The sequence below is a fragment of the Asterias amurensis genome, chromosome 8 (genome assembly GCF_032118995.1).
Source record: "Asterias amurensis chromosome 8, ASM3211899v1".
Classification (NCBI taxonomy): Eukaryota; Metazoa; Echinodermata; class Asteroidea; order Forcipulatida; family Asteriidae; genus Asterias; species Asterias amurensis.
In genome coordinates, this window is record NC_092655.1 from 12,773,866 (window position 1) to 12,789,992 (window position 16,127).

The 16,127-nt window shown below is 36.5% G+C and overlaps 1 protein-coding gene across 3 annotated transcripts in view; it reads left to right on the forward strand.

Annotated features, from left to right (window-relative positions):
* Positions 1 to 225: 225 nt before the first annotated feature.
* The window catches only part of LOC139941131 (uncharacterized), a 36,117-nt gene continuing 20,215 nt past the window's right edge, over positions 226 to 16,127 (forward strand). For 2 of the 3 annotated variants that reach the window (XM_071937576.1, XM_071937579.1), the window contains exons 1-12: positions 575 to 742; positions 1,717 to 2,482; positions 3,680 to 3,966; positions 7,321 to 7,476; positions 8,496 to 8,721; positions 9,368 to 9,501; positions 10,675 to 10,979; positions 11,449 to 11,526; positions 13,256 to 13,499; positions 13,771 to 13,851; positions 14,718 to 14,828; positions 15,762 to 15,986. In XM_071937576.1, the coding sequence (XP_071793677.1) occupies positions 1,813 to 2,482; positions 3,680 to 3,966; positions 7,321 to 7,476; positions 8,496 to 8,721; positions 9,368 to 9,501; positions 10,675 to 10,979; positions 11,449 to 11,526; positions 13,256 to 13,499; positions 13,771 to 13,851; positions 14,718 to 14,828; positions 15,762 to 15,986 (2,517 nt within the window). In that variant the 5' untranslated portion in view covers positions 575 to 742; positions 1,717 to 1,812. Of the gene's footprint in view, positions 509 to 574; positions 743 to 1,716; positions 2,483 to 3,679; positions 3,967 to 7,320; positions 7,477 to 8,495; positions 8,722 to 9,367; positions 9,502 to 10,674; positions 10,980 to 11,448; positions 11,527 to 13,255; positions 13,500 to 13,770; positions 13,852 to 14,717; positions 14,829 to 15,761; positions 15,987 to 16,127 lie in introns of those variants that run through there. The other variant, XM_071937577.1, reaches the window with a different exon arrangement.

The following is a 16,127-nucleotide window of genomic DNA, read 5'->3' on the forward strand; positions in this document are numbered from 1 at the left end:
AGGCCCAGCATCATTTTAGATTCACAATGAGCACAGTTTGAGACTGGAATTTTAGTTAACAACTTTATTAATACAATTAGGCCCGCCCATTAACCACACACCATGGTCATTATTTGACGGTCGTTTGCGGTCGTCACATCGACTAGCCAGTTCGGGTACCAGTTTCATTCATACGGCGTTTGATGCCGCTCTGTTGTTTATTAGGAATTCGTTTAATAAAGTGGTCATCGATCAATCAATTTATTTAGGTTTATATAAGCCCTAAAATTACTGCTGCAACTGTCAATTTATCATATTTCAGGGTCAGAATCGGTCAGAGGGAATCTAATACATTTATAAACAACAATACATGATTATATATGTGTTTACCACTTCAGAAGTGCATTTTTCTCCCTGGTTCTTGCATAAAATGTTGTAGCGTAAGAAGCAATGTTTACTCCCGTCACCTAGGAACACATGTTGAGTGGTTCCCACGTAGTCTGGTCTCCCTACGTTCTCTATGTAAATAGTGAGTATTGTATATGGAATCCAGACGTTAGTTTAATTGTATTTTTTACATGCCATTGAAGATCTTCTCGCAGCAGAGTAATTTTTGTACGACATAATTAATTGGAATTATACCTAATTTTAAGTGTCAATAATGCCCTGCTATGGAGGGTGAAGTAGCTGGAAGTGCCTGCATTTATTAATAAGTAATCCAATACGAGTAACGGTACGTGTACTGCTGAGCTATTTTTTTAAGGTTCGTATTTGTTTTTTTATTACTTCGTGGTGGGTTTGAGTTGACTCTGATGCGTGGTAATAATACAATCTGATACCAACACAAAAGCCATTGTATGTATAAATGTTGGTTGCTTTTGTTAAATTACGCCAAGGAATTTTTTTTGTTTTCGTTAATAATTTATTCAATCATCAAAGTCTTATATTTTATGTGACCACTTGAGTCTCAACATTTTTGAGTTAGGTTAGGCCTAATTAATTAATTATCACTTTTATTTATTTAATTTTTCCTAACTAACTAATTTACTGGGGTTATTTGTTTTCTTTGATTGATAATCATCCATATTATGTTAAAGAGAAATTCTTTAAAAAGAGTGTTGTTAACTTTCCTTGACTTAATTTTGACAAAACACCTAATACTAGGAATAATAGAAATGCAATTCAAAGTACTCACTTTTTTTCAAAGCTGTTGAAATCTGTTCCAGCTTACCGTGACAATTCAGCTGGGACTGCCAAAGAATTTCCAAACTTCAACGCACGATAAATGCAAAGAAATCATTGCAAAAATCATCTATTTTGTTAAAAAGTCTGTAATCCCTTAAAATGTTAAAAACATTTTTACTTTAGGATCATCAATGAAATTTGATGCTCAACATTTATTAAGAATTTGTCAGGAGCAGCAAACGCAATGATATGTGTTTTACACAATTGCTCTTCTACAAGTGTTTCCATTGTTGTGTTCCAAGATTTTCTTGCAATTTATTTTTCTTTACAAAGGTAGTTTTAAATGGAAGTTGGAAAACCTTGGTTGTCCATTCAGTATTTCTTGTGATTTTTTTTTTCTTTACAAAGGTAGTTTTAAATGGAAGTTGGAAAACCTTGGTTGTCCCATTCAGTATGGTCAATGGGGGGGGGGCTTGTTAGGAGCTGGGGTCTTTTGAGGGTGCCCTTTTATCTATCTTTTTGATTTAGCATAATTATTATTATTTTTTGCAGGAAAAATGACAAGTGTCAAAGAGCTGATGCACAAAAGATGCTCAATTATTATGGCTGGTACATGTAGCTGATAAAGACCTCATCTCAATTAGCAAGATGGCGTATCATCCTCAGCTAATCCTCCTTGGTATCATCTGTTGTCAGATGATCTTCTTGATCCCAGGAGCTTACAGCCAAGTTGAGAATATCACTCTCCAAGTTGATTTCCCAAGCTCCAATCCATCATTCCAGGGTTTTCCATCATTATACCTCAGCGATAAATTCAACATCACTATCGAAGTGCTATTTGGAAGCATAGGAGAACAAGCAAAACTGTCTTTAGAAACTCCAGATGAATTTGACATGGTGTCTTCGGATAATCTAACAATATCGTACGGCAGTAACTTAGTTAAAAATGACTCCTCTCAGGTGACTTCATTAAGAACACAGTTAGATGTGACATTTGGATTTGTTGACATTATCAACGGTACAAATGAAATCAGTTCTGAAAATACTATTTATTTAGTCTACCCAGTTTTTGTGCAAAACTTCCAAGACTCTGGGTATCTGTTCAACATAACACTTAGTGTTGAGTATGGATCAGCTTATGAGAATGTGACGACTGTTTCTAGAGTGTTGAGTTATCGAGGACCAGAGGTGAACATTACAGAAACGCTGCAGACAACATCGGGTCAAACCTTCAACTTTGATCGAGAGTTGCAAACATCGGTCTCGTTCAAGATCCCACCTGGCTCGTGGATTATGTCTGAAACTCAAATTGTTTTGGGTAAGTTTGTAGCTGAGTAACTGATTGTTTTATCAATCAATTTGAAGGTTGATCAATAGGTTTGTTTTTAGGCTAAAATAAATGATAAACCCCTTGCATAACACGAAAAGCTCCTCCTAAGAATTAAACCATTTCCATCATTTTGGGAAGTTCAAATTTTTTACTCCAAAGATAGGCACGTGTAAGGTGTAAGTTTGCTGTGCATCGTGTCAGTGGTCTAGAAACATGCTTTAAACAAAAATATGTGTTTAATTCAAGTCTTTTTTCTTTCCTAAAAGCTATGCTCACAAGGAGCAAAATGCTTTGCTTTAAAAAGGTTAAATTATGTGATCTCAAAAGATGTTTTTTTGGACCATAGGTAAAAGCAAAGTTTTCTCTTGATTCTGCTGCTAAGAAGCTACAATATAAACTATACATATAATACTAGATGTTAAATTTGCATCAGGGATAAAGAATATTAATTTTGGTTTTTACCCATACACCGATGTGTATTAGCACTGTATACTCTGTATAAATACAATGACAGCAGTGAAGTTCATCGGTGCTATCAGGTACTTAACTAAAATTTAATATTCTTTATGATCAAAATGGTCATGAAACAAAATGTGCGTACAAAGTCAACAAATAAATGAATGTTTATATTGCCATACAAATACTTTAAAAGCAGTGGACACTATTGGTAATGACTCAAAATAATTATTAGCATAAAACCTAACTTGGTAACGATAAATACTGGAGAGGTTGATGGTATAAAACATTGTGAGAAACGGCTCGTTTTCGTGAAAGAAGTAATTTTCCACGAATTTGATTTTGAGACCTCAGATTTAGAACTTGAGGTCTCGAAACCAACCATCTAAACGCACACAACTCGTGTGACAAGGGTGTTTTCTTCTTTCATTATTATCTCGCAACTTTGATGACCGATTGAGCTCAACTTTTCACAAGTTAGTTATTTTATGCATATGTTGAGATACACCAACTGTGAAGGCTAGTCACTGACAATTACCAATAGTGTCCACTGCCTTTAAAGACCACTCTTGATCAATAAACCCAATTCAAGAGCTCCAAAATAAGCACAAGTAATTTTCTCAAATCCATACAAACTGCACTAACGACCTTATAAATAGTTCTGAGCAGAAAAGTTAACTTTCTTCCTCAGCAAACTCATATTAACATTTTTGTTTTTCCTTGTCACAGATTTCACCTCCGTAGATATCCCCTTAATTAATCTTGATGTCCTTTCCTGCGTGGCGTCTTCAAGCAGCCCAAACATCACCTTCTCCAACCCAGGCAGTCAAAATGTGACATCAGTCAATGACACCACACTGACAACAGCATACATCACTACCCAGACCAGTACAGGGAGCGTCAGTAGACGTAAGAGGGACGCCTCTTCAGTAGGAAGTGTTGCTGAAACTAGTCTAGTGTGGAACCTTTATGAGATTGCAAATGTCGGAGATCAAGATGAGACGGTCGATTTCTTGGTAAGTTGTAAAGTCTGTCTTATAACTTGAGTGAATCTTTGTTCCTGATGTTTTAGCAGCCGAAGGACGGAGTAATTATGAATAAGTGTCTTTCTTGAAAGGTGTCAAGGGCACGACTAAGCTTGGGCGATACAACAATATTATCAAATATTGCGATACTAATTTGGAAACGATTTCGATATTGGATCGATTTGGTTTTAATCGAAATATCGGTATATCGCGATATATCCAATATCGATTCAGTATCGCAATATCCCGATGTATTTCCTAGCTAAGACATCTTGCACCCCATAGGTTTGGAGTAAAACCAGAAGAATAGGTCATTAGAACACCTCTCTTATGCTTTGACTGTCTCTTCTACAACTTTCACTGGGAGTTTGAAGACTGATGATGTCAAATTTAATTAATCGCGATTATATGGAATATCGCGATATATTGTAGGCGATATATCGTGAATAAAATAAATCTATATCGCCCAAGCTTAGCCACGACTCGAACCTACACTGTGATCAGCAGAATGTGGACTTGAACTCACACTCTGATCAGCAGAGTTTGGGTGTGAGTCTTGACATTTGTGTCCTGAAGCAAGACACTTCAACATTATTACTTTGTCCTTCAGAGCCATAGGTTCCATTGGTGGAGGTAAAAGAACCGACTTATCATAAAAGAGAAGGGGTTCGCACTGCTGACGGCAATTCCATGCGCACAACTGACCCAGCCAATGTCACCCCGGAAAAGGGGTGTTGGTGCATTACCCATCAAGACAAGACATCCATGGGGTGTAGAAATACATGCCCCTTCCACCTCGGTTGGCAGTTAGTACAAGCAGAAAGAAGGCATCCAGAAAAAAGTTCAAGTCATTTGGCAATTCAGTTTGCAATTACTTGTTGTCTGGAACATTATTGATGAAGGGTCTTTAGGGCGCAAGTCTCTCAGTCTTGCTGCTTTAAAAAACTTTGCCTTTCAGAAAGAATCTTCTATAGGGTCAAAATGTCAGGCCATTTACAATTTTTTTTGTAAGAATTTGTGTAGAAAACCTTTGTATTTTGCAAACTGGCTATCTGTATACTTCCCCACCTCCCCACCTCCCCCATCGTCTAAAAGGAAATGACAGGTTAAGAAAATTGTCTCCCATTTACACCCCCCAAATGCCCTTGTTATGCTCTATGTTGTTCTGTGCCCAATCTTGTCTGGTATTATAGTAAGCTGTGTGTATGTTTGAAAACAACTTTTCGGTTGAACTTTAAAGTAGTTTTTAAATCAGCACCCCTCCCCAAAAGAGATCCGTACAGTGTCCTTGCCCCCATGTTTTGGGTGTGGTCAGGCAGAAATATGTGTCACTTTGTACCTTGTAATATGTGTATTATTATGGTTGCTTGGTCACATCAAATAATTTCTCACAATCTCCACTCGATTTGATATTATGGAAAATGGAAAATACAAATTTAAGAAAACAAAAATCAGATTCTAAAAGCATGCATCAATTATTATAAAACTCAATGCATTTAATGATTGCATGCTCTTTCTTTGTACATATAAAAGCTAAGTACATGTACTTGTCATTGAGTTGTGTTGACCTAAGTTATTTAACATAGTGTGATTGCAGTACCTGGACTAATAACGATTTTTGTAAACCCATTGTGACCAATTAGGATATAAATATTATGCTGCTATGGCAACAAGACTGTTGCTTCTCTCAGTGATTAGGCATTTGAAGGCCATTTTTTGTTGAGGGTTTTGAGAAATCTTGAACTGTTGAAAGTTCCTTCAGCAGTTTTATATGAACAAATATTGTAAATAATATCAATTTTGTGATACAAATTTAATGGCATGGCCAGAAAAGCACTAAATATTATGAGCGTATTAATGCCTAGAACTCCACTGTCAAAAGTAAGCAGTTGCCATATTATATCGGCGATTGTTTACAGCTTCATAATTTTGCATCCAAATTACCTTTCCCAAAGGAGGGAAAATTGATTGCTTTTGTTGAGTATGTTTTCTAATAATAATAATAATTTATTGAACTTATTATTGCGCTCTCTCCAGGACCAGCCTGTTTGAGAGCGCATGCCATTAACCCATAACTGGAAATGTCTGTTTTTAATGCACTCTTTGGATCAGCGACAACAGATTAATGGCACTTTGGTGAATTGATGAAGCCAGTGTGTCTGTTGCTTAGCAACCAGTGATGTGGAAGCATATAAGTTACTAGAATCTGTGTGCATTCAACTCTGCATCTTGAATGAAATGTTGGGACTGTTGCTTAAAGAAAAGTCGTTGCCCTTTCAAAATTTCCCATAAACCTAATAATTTCCAATGGGTCGAGTCATGTGGCTACAATTTATGACCAGGATTCTAGTCAATGATTTCATAATTACCAGCCACACATTTTAAACTCGGTTTCCATAGGGACTTGAAAATGGCTTTATTTGATTTTCTCAAGAACTTTACTCCATTTTCTGAAAGAGTTACATGTATCTGACTTTTTCAGCATAGGCCTATATCATCATATCTTTTTCACGGTTTAGGACGGCAATTTAAAACAAATATTTGAAAGATTCTGTTAGGATGAAAGTTAAAGAGAAGGTATATGTTTGGTTATCACTCTTAAAATTACGGCAATAACAACTAAAGGTTCGAATCCTACAGTAGCTTTCGATGTATAAAGCATTTTGAGAAACATTTCATCACTTTAAAGTAATGTGGTTAACGTAAAAAGATACATCATTTTATTTTCCCAAAGTTTGAATCTGAGAACCATTACTTCATATTGTGTTTTCCTATTAGGGATTATTCTTCCTGCATGGAAGTATTTGCTCCACATCTGGTGATATCTAAAAAACCTTCAGGGCCACCTTTTTAAATGAAGTGTTCACATTTATTTTGATTGTAGGCCTATAATATATATGATTAAATATCGGGTGGCATGGTTGGCTTGTGCGTAAAGCGATCGCCTCTCACCAAGGTGACCCCGGTTCGATTCCCGAGCACGGCCATAATTATGTGAGTTGACTTGTGCGTTGGTTCTCTGCTGTGCCACAAGGGTTTTCCAGAACTTTCCTCCCTCGGGCATGTCGGGAAAAATCAAATACTTTCGATCTTGGCTGTGCTCCATGGTCATAATGGATTGATGTGGCTGGCAGCCAAAGGCGCCCTTGCATGCCTGCTTCTCGAACACGTTGTAGCTGCATCCTTCGCAATTCAGCTCTTAGCTGCGAGTAAGGATGATTATATAAAACAATAGAACTGTTCCAAAAACAATGTTAAGGTATAAAGTCCATTCTCAAGTTTTGCTAAAATTATAATTGTATGACAGCGCTAGTATTTTTTTCTTATTCTTCCCTTCTACATTAGGTGACTGGTGTGATTCGTCAAACAGAAAACATGACAACTGGTAAACAGATATCGTATTCCTTCTCTATGAACTTGAATGAGGAGTGGGTACCGTTTAACAGTGAAGTACTGACCATCTGGGAGCCAGATCTAATGATAGACAAGACAGTATCTGTGGTATGTTGTTCCCATATTTTCCATATTTAATTTGTCAGGTTATTACACAATCTCAAAAAGAAAAAGAAAAGTTATGGACATTTATTGCTACGTCATTAATGAAAAACGTTAAATAACTGCATTTAACAACACAAAGTAGTCCGGATATTGATGTCATACTTCGAAGCTTGTGAGTTTTGCCAGATAACGCCCTTTTGCTACAAGAATTATTGGTAGCAAACAAAGCCTCCATTGCAAGACAACGGAGACTCGCTTTCTCACATTCCTTTGTTGCATTTTTCGTTTTTTTAAGAAGTGTGTGTGTTGTTTTTTATCTGGATGAAATTTATTAATGTATTTGTGTAAGTTTTTTCAATAGCTTTTAATGTTTTATGTTTTGTTTTGTTTCCAATCACGATGTTTGTTAAAGAGGGGGGTTGTGCAAGGTTGTGATCACGAGGTGTTTTACTCTTTGCAATGTCCCTTTATGTTGAACTGCACCAATAATGTTCATGTTTTGATATTAAAGGGACACGTTGCCTTGGATCGGACGAGTTGGTCTATAAAAAGTGTTTTTAACCGTATATTATAAAAAGCATACGGTTGGAAAGATGTTTTAAAAGTAGAATACAATGATCCATACAAATTTGCCTCGAAATTGCGTGGTTTTCCTTTTACTTTGCGAACTAACACGGTCGGCCGTTTATGGGAGTCAAAAATTTGACTCCCATAAATGGCCGACCATATTAGTCGACGATGCAAAGGAAAACCGTGCAATTTTGAGGCATGTTTGTGTGGATCATTGTATTCAACTTTTACAATATCTTTCTACCTACATGTATATGCATTTTATAACAAACGATTACAAATGCTTTTCAGTGACCAACTCGACCGATCCAAGGCAACGTGTTCCTTTAACTGTGAATAAATATTGATGTTGTCTTTTAAACTCCTTTTTCTGTATTTCTGAATTAAAATGTGGACAATAAAGAAATGAATCTTGAATAAACATTTCTAGTTTCTTGACTTGTCTTGACTAGCTCTCAACAGAAGTAGCTGGAGATGACTACACACTGAGTTATCTCCTCTTCACTGCAACACTGTACCACTCTAACCTATCCACTGCCCCAGCATATGGCATTGTCTTCACAGACAATGTAGATGGACTTAGATTGGAGTACTTCAAGGACTTGGTTCCAGCTTACGGTACTGATGGGTTTGTCACGACGGCAGAAGAGCTTATTTACCAAGTAGAGGAGTTGACATGTAAGCTGATTCTTAAAAAACCCGAAACTTGCACATTTTTATTTGCAGTTTGTCTTTAACTAGCTTCTTTTTTTTTTACTTGGTTTAAATTTTTGTGTGATTTTGTTATCTCAGGGATTGGCACAAGTAGAAATGATACGCCATCATTATTTAAAAAAAGAAATTACCTAAAATGTTAAAAACTAAGGTTTTCAAAACCATGTCAAGATGTTTCATAATGGATCGAACGCTACTAAGCAGGAATTGAAAAAAATATTATCTTTGCAGTATTTTTGATAAAGACAAAGATTGCCACACAAATCTGACCTTTAGAACATACAAAATTCACAATTTTATTTTTAAAATTTCAAGTATTTGTTTGCCTACAGAAGAACTAAGTTTTTGAGTAAGTTAACTATTTATAGTTAATTCGTCTCTCACTCTTTTATGTTTTGTGTAGCGCATTAGGCGCTATATAAATGTCTTGCATTTAATAGAAGTTAAATTTCCATCAGGGATAAAGAATATTCATTTTGGTTTTTACCCATAGTTCTGTGAAAAAAATCACAAGCATAATACTCGGGTGGGATTCGAACCGACGACCTTTGCAATAGAGCAGTGTTTTGCATTACTATATAAACATGATAAAACTTTTTTTTTATTTCAGTGGGTGACACACTGACCATCTCCTACAAGGCATATTTCACCGCTGACACCGTGACCAACCTTATTGGTCAATCCATGACGCGTGCTACCATAGCAACCTGGCATTCCATGCCAACACAAGAAATTACAACAGAGGTATATGAAGGAATAATTGATTTAACTCGTCAAAGTTCATATATACGTGTATGGGGCCTCAAAATAACCAACCCACAGTACTTACACCAATTCTTTCAAGAAGTGATTGTTAAATATGCAATTGTCTCCCATAAACGTTAGTTTAATTCTTGCTTCATATGTACACAACACATGACTTCAAATCTTACTTTTGATGTTGTCCATTATTGCTTGTTCAATATTTGTCCACATAGATGAGAGAACATGACCCAATCTCTTTAGGAACTTCATTGGCTTAGGGAAAAAATTCATAGCAAAGATGCTATGTCAGATTTTTTGCTGATATGACCCAAAAATTTTGATTTAAAATTCAATAGGTATTTATGATGGGGGTCGAGAAAGTTACAAGCTTTCATTTGAGCCATTGCTTGAAAAAGTCCACCAATTATTAGTGGCAGTGAAATAAAGTGCTCAAAATTAGTTTTTGTCGGGATCCCGACAATATATCACGTGACCAATTCTTCTGTGTTTTATAAGAAACGTCTTAATTTTTGTCATGGTTCCTGACCATTAAAAGTAAAAGTTGAACTTGTTTTCGTTAGAGCGGGTGATACTCTTTGAAATACCATTCACTCAAAAAAAATCTATTTTTTAATGTTTGGGGCAAAAAATCTGACATACATAGCAGCTTTAAGGTAGCTCTTCTTGCTTTTAAATGCTACTCGATATATTTCCACTTGACTGTCACATTACCAGTCTGCACATTACACTCCTCCATGATTTCTTCGGTCCACACTTGACATCACTCTTCAAATCAAATCAAATCAAATCAAATCAATCAACATTTTTTTCCATACAAACACAATATACAAATACAAACAATAGGATGTTACAAGACTGAAAACTGTATGGAGGCATGGCCCATTAAAGCTAAAGGTTGTAGGCTGGGATGCCTGTACAAAACAATGGAAAGTAAATGTTCCCCGAGCAAACAAAGCTCTAGGTCAAAAAGCTTTCAGTTTAGCTGGGCAAATGATATCATACAATGTTACCCTACTGTCACTAGGGTATCTGTTACTTCATCTACCTTTCGTAAAGTTCTCCTTTTTCCTGTTTAATTGCTTTCATGTGCGCTATGATCTTGATGGAATATCGCCTTATAAATTTTAATTGTTATGTTATGTTATGATGTAGTATCCTGGTCGGTCTTATGGTCCCATATCTGCTGAGACCTGCGTCGATCTCAACGAGACTCAAGAGGAGAGCCTTCTCCTCAATCACGGTCTGGCTGCCGTCTTTTTCTTCGTTGCTCTCCTGATTGGTTGCATCATTGTTGCCATCATCGTATTAATCGTCATTAAGTGCTGTAGGAGGGGACCGTATGCCACTGTGCAACCAACTGGGAAGTATGCATCAGGAAGCCCTAGTAAGCAGGCTGGGCTTGTTATGAGTCCAAGAGGAGGGGCTAAGTCTGGTTTGTCAACCCTCAAAGAACATTGGTAAGTCTATTATAATTGGGATTTGAGGCATTGCATGGTGAGGTATCAATGTTTGGTTTGTGGTAACACCATGGGGATTGTGTGTATCTACTTTACAGGTAGATTATGTTCTTTGATATGAGTATATTTTTGAAATTCAGGAGACTTCTCATTTCTGAAAAGAACTATCCATCTTATTAACTACTACCTGGGCAGAGAGTAGAAGGTAGACTGCAGCTTCTAGAGGTCTTCTCGTTATAAACTTCACTATCACGGAGTGGGTTCTTAATTTGTCTCAACGTTTTGACAAGCTTGCTGTAGTCATTGTCAAGCCAAAAATAAATAATACAATTGCCCCTTTTTAAATTTAATGTTAAGAATCACCTGATCAAAGGATGTGAACAGAACATGTAGGGCTTGTTTTCTACTCTTGCAGAACTAAAAACTTAATGTGGATGTATCTTTCTTGTTGTTTGTTTTATCCTTCCAGTTTGATTGCTATTGATGACAGCATTATTCTAGTTCTAGCTCTCAAGGATAAGATGAGAAAGATGCTGGAATTTGATAAGTAAGTGCTGATCCATAGATTTTGTTTGTTTTAAAAGTCCCATTGTGCAATCCGGAGTATTTAAAATCTTGTTGTTTTAATTTTGTTTTAAATGAATTTTATCTAAAATCTGAAACAATAGTAAAGTGTCTGCTTGTTTGTTTGAATGTTTGCATAGTGGCAGCAATTCATGCGCATTGGCCCGATACGCTACCTCAGTGCATGATACAGGCTCATGAATAATAATAATTAATAATTTATTGATCTTATATTGCGCTCTCTCCAGGACCAGCCTGTTCGAGGGCGCATGACAGTAAAAATTGCAAAAGATTAAGAAAATGACAACATTAAGTGAACAGCTTAAAGAAAAGTACACCCGTAAAAATATAAGCAAAGTAGATATACAACTTTACAAGCAAAAAAGTGTATTAACACCATAAAACAATAAAGGCTGTAAAAACAATGCAACTTTGATACAAGAGAGCAACACTAAAACAGAGACCATAAAATTAAAACTAAAATATACAAAACTCACTACACATTACCGAAGGCTTTCTTAAAGAGAAAAGTTTTGAGTTGCGATTTAAAAAGACTTTGGGAATGCAGTTTACGAATGTTTGCTGGCAAGTTGTTCCATAGATTTGGTGCTGCTGAATAAAAAGCTCGATTTCCTAAAGTGGTAAATTTGCCCTTTGGATATTCTAAAAATACTTCACCTGTTGACATGAGGTTGTGACACCTTTGACTTGTGACAGTAATTGTTTCATTTAAATAAGTTGGAGCAAGGTCATGTAAACATTTAAAAACCATTAGTAAAATCTTGAATTCAACCCTAAACTTAACAGGAAGCCAGTGTAAGCTGGTAAGAATGGGAGTTATGTGACTCCAACAGTGAGATATCGAAACCAGCCAGGCTGCGGCATTTTGAATCCTTTGTAGCTTTGACAACTGACAACTAGGCAACCCAAAAAGTAATCCATTGCAATAATCTAGGCGGCTAGTAACAAAAGCATGAATTAAAATAGTAAGTGATCTGGATGACAAACACTTGCTAATACGTTTAATGTTGTAGAGATGATAATAAGCTGCAGAACAAACTTTAGTAACATGGGTAGATATAGACATTGTAGAATCAAACCATGTGCCAAGATTCTTAACATAATTTACAGGCACAATATTAGCATCGCCAACAACAATACCAGGAATGTTAATCTTGGACAGCTGTTGTTTGGTCCCGAGACAAATGAATTGTGTTTTAGTGTCGTTTAACATTAGTCTATCATGAAACATCCAAGTTCTAATGTCTTTGAAAAATGAAAATGAAATATCATTTAGATCAAAATAAAAATGATATACAAACGCTGTGAGACAATAGAGGGAATAAAAGCTTGATGGGCTTTTGTTTCGAACAGACTCAGTATTAGCTAGAAAGATCTCACGATCACAACCATTGACACAAGTTCCATGAGATCTAAGAAGATTTTCTGCACCCTCCCTCATTGTTACAATATACTAAGACATATCAACAAGACTTTGGAAGACCTCCTGAAGACCTCAAACCAATGCACAACACCACTCTCTTCCAGCAGAAACTTAAAACACACTTCTAAATGCTTGCTTTTCCAACAATTTGACAATAAATACTTTAACTTAACTTCTACTAGTCAACCAGCGCCTTATGAATGGTTTTAAGGAAAATGAGCCTCACAAATGCTGTAATATTATTATTTTTATTATTTGCCTCATTCAGTCTGGATATCTGGTGGACCATCACAATAGACATTCAGCTTGAACAACAGCGTCTGGATGCCATGGTCGATTCCATCATCAACCTCATCAATAAATGGACAGCAGAGGGCGCTATACCCAAGAAGGTCTCCGACAAGAGTAACAAGAAGTTGCAGCGCAAAATGAAGGACTTGAATAAGACGCTGGAGGATGAGTATAAAGAAGAATGTCGAGAACTCAGCAAGAGATTGAGCACTCAAAATAAGGTCAGTATTAAGGAAGATATAATTTGTGCTAGCAAGATTTTGAATAAAATAAATGCGCAGGACATGTGGGTAGGAAATTTTGGGGGTCCCCATCCCTACATCATTATGGACTGTGAAGGGGGTATACCCTGTTTTAGCCCTAAGATTTGGAGGCAACGTGGCCCTTGTGGTAGTTGATTTGGGTTGATGCCCCAAAAACCAGAATCTTTTTCCAATGCATTGAGGTCATCATTTAAACAAATTTTGTACTTTTTCTTGTTAACACTGTCAGGGCAAGCTTGCTGACTTGCAGAAGAAGCACAAAACGGAATATAACGGCATTTTGACCAAGACTAAAGGAATGACAGAACAGGTACTGTACACAACAATTCTCATGTGTTTGAAAATAAAGTGTGTTACTTAATAAGTTCTAGGAAGTAAAGTTATTTATATATTTCCATTCATAAACACACCAGACAATTAATTTGGATTGGTTATGAATAGACCACGTGGAAATGTTTTGAAGCCTGTATATAGCTTTCGATAGTATAAAGCATTTTGATAAGAATTTCACTTCAATATAATGTGTTTATGTAAAAAGATATCCGATTTTGTGCCCCAAAGTTTGAATCTTGTGCATTCCTTTAAATAGGGATTCTTCTTCCTGCGTGGACATATTCGCTCCGGTTTGTCAGTGGTATCTCAAAAACGTGACTACCTTTAAATGTTCACATAATTATTAGTTTTATTGTATAAATCTACATTGATATAGGCTTAAAACAATTAAAGACACCGGACACTATTGGTAATTGTCAAAGACCAGACTTCTCACTTGGTGTATCTCTCAACATATGCATAAAATAACAAACCAGTGAAAATTTGAGCTCAAAAACACCCTTGTCACATGAAGTTGTGTGCTTTTCAGATGCTTGATTTCAAGACCTCAAATTCTAAATCTGAGGTTTCGAAATCAAATTCGTTAAAATTGTTTCTTTCTCGAAAACTTGCTTCAGAGGAAGCCGTTTCTCACAATCTTTTATACTATTACCCTCTCCCCATTACTCGTTACCAAGTAAGGTTTTATGCTAATAATTATTTCGAGTAATTACCAATAGTGTCTACTGCCTTTAAATGGTGACAAAATCCAAAGTTATACTTTGCCTTTAAAGATGGGTATATCTTGACAAAGCAGTAAATGTAGTCCATTTAATAAATTGTCTCTTTAAATACTTGACACAGGAGAGGAAGGAGATAATGTCACTGTTACGGAAGCAACATGAAGCTGAAAAGAATGAAGTGACTCAGGCATTGAAAATGCAGCAAGATGAGCTACAAGAAAAGACAAGAAAGGTAGTTATTCCTTATAGTAGACTTCAAGAAACAGTCTAAAAAATAACGCAGTTATTAATCCTACTAAAACCAAACCAGGAAGTTATTTGACCTGATGGGATTCTTATTTTAATTGGGTTTTTTTTATGGCTGAGAGATGATAAATAACATTAATTCTCATTCATAAATACCTCAGACAGTTTCGCTGTTCCTATTGGTGGAAAGCACGTCACCTTTTTTTTGTGACCAGTAAAAAGTGTTGAAACATGGGCGTGACACACGAGCTTGCACCTGTGCTTATAAGACAGTTTCTTCATTCCTATTGGTCGAGAGCAACGGCCGGAACAGCTGTGCCACATCACGCGATACGCGTGCCGCGCACAGCAATCTCTTATAAGGAGTTGTTTACCCGAAAGCCTTACCATTTCATAGCTGGAGCGGTGTTGTGTTGAAAGAAACCATTGAACAATTATAATTTTTGCATTTATTTTACTTTTTGACCAAAAAGTGTTGATGTTTTTTGACCGAAAAGGTATTTATGAATGGGTCACAAAGTGTGTAGAATCGGTTTTCAACTAGTGGCTTAAACCCGCGGAGGCCTGGTTCTTGATAATTTACCTCGACTTCATCTCGGTAAAATTATCAAGAACCGGGCCTCGTTGGGTTTAAACCGCTAGTTGAAAACCTCTTCACCACACGTTGAAAACCTCTTCACCACACGTTGATTCCCTTAATCGAACATAAAAAAAGATGAACTTGTTGGCACAATGTTGTGTCTTTATGAAGTGCCTGATGCGCAAACCTTTTTCATTTTTAGAAGTTTGCTTTTGAGTAGCAATCTTATCAAGTGGTGGATTTTTAAAGCGACACTTTAAAGACTGAGGTTGAATAATTCAATTTGCTTGATATGAAGTTAATGACAGTTTTGTAACAATCAACTATTTGACCTAACAGGAGATTGCGATTCGCAAACGTCTTGCAGTCAAAGCTTTACAACAAGAATGTCTGGATGAAGTCATTCTACAATCTAAACTAGATGAGAATGCAGCAATGAGGTTACTTCGAGAACATCACAGTAACACAGCGGATCTAGAATCAGCTATGGACAACGAGTTATCACGGCAACGGATGCTGCTGGAAGAGAAGCTCGCCAAGAGGCGAGCCCTTGTTCAGTCAAATGTAAGACATTTTCTTTTTTTCCTTACTGGTTTTAAATTCACCTTTTTAAAGCTAGCGTCGTGATAAAGAAACATCTTTGAACTTGGGTGTGATGCCTGGCTACACGGCAGTTAATGGTTGTATGGCTTATGACAGGCACCT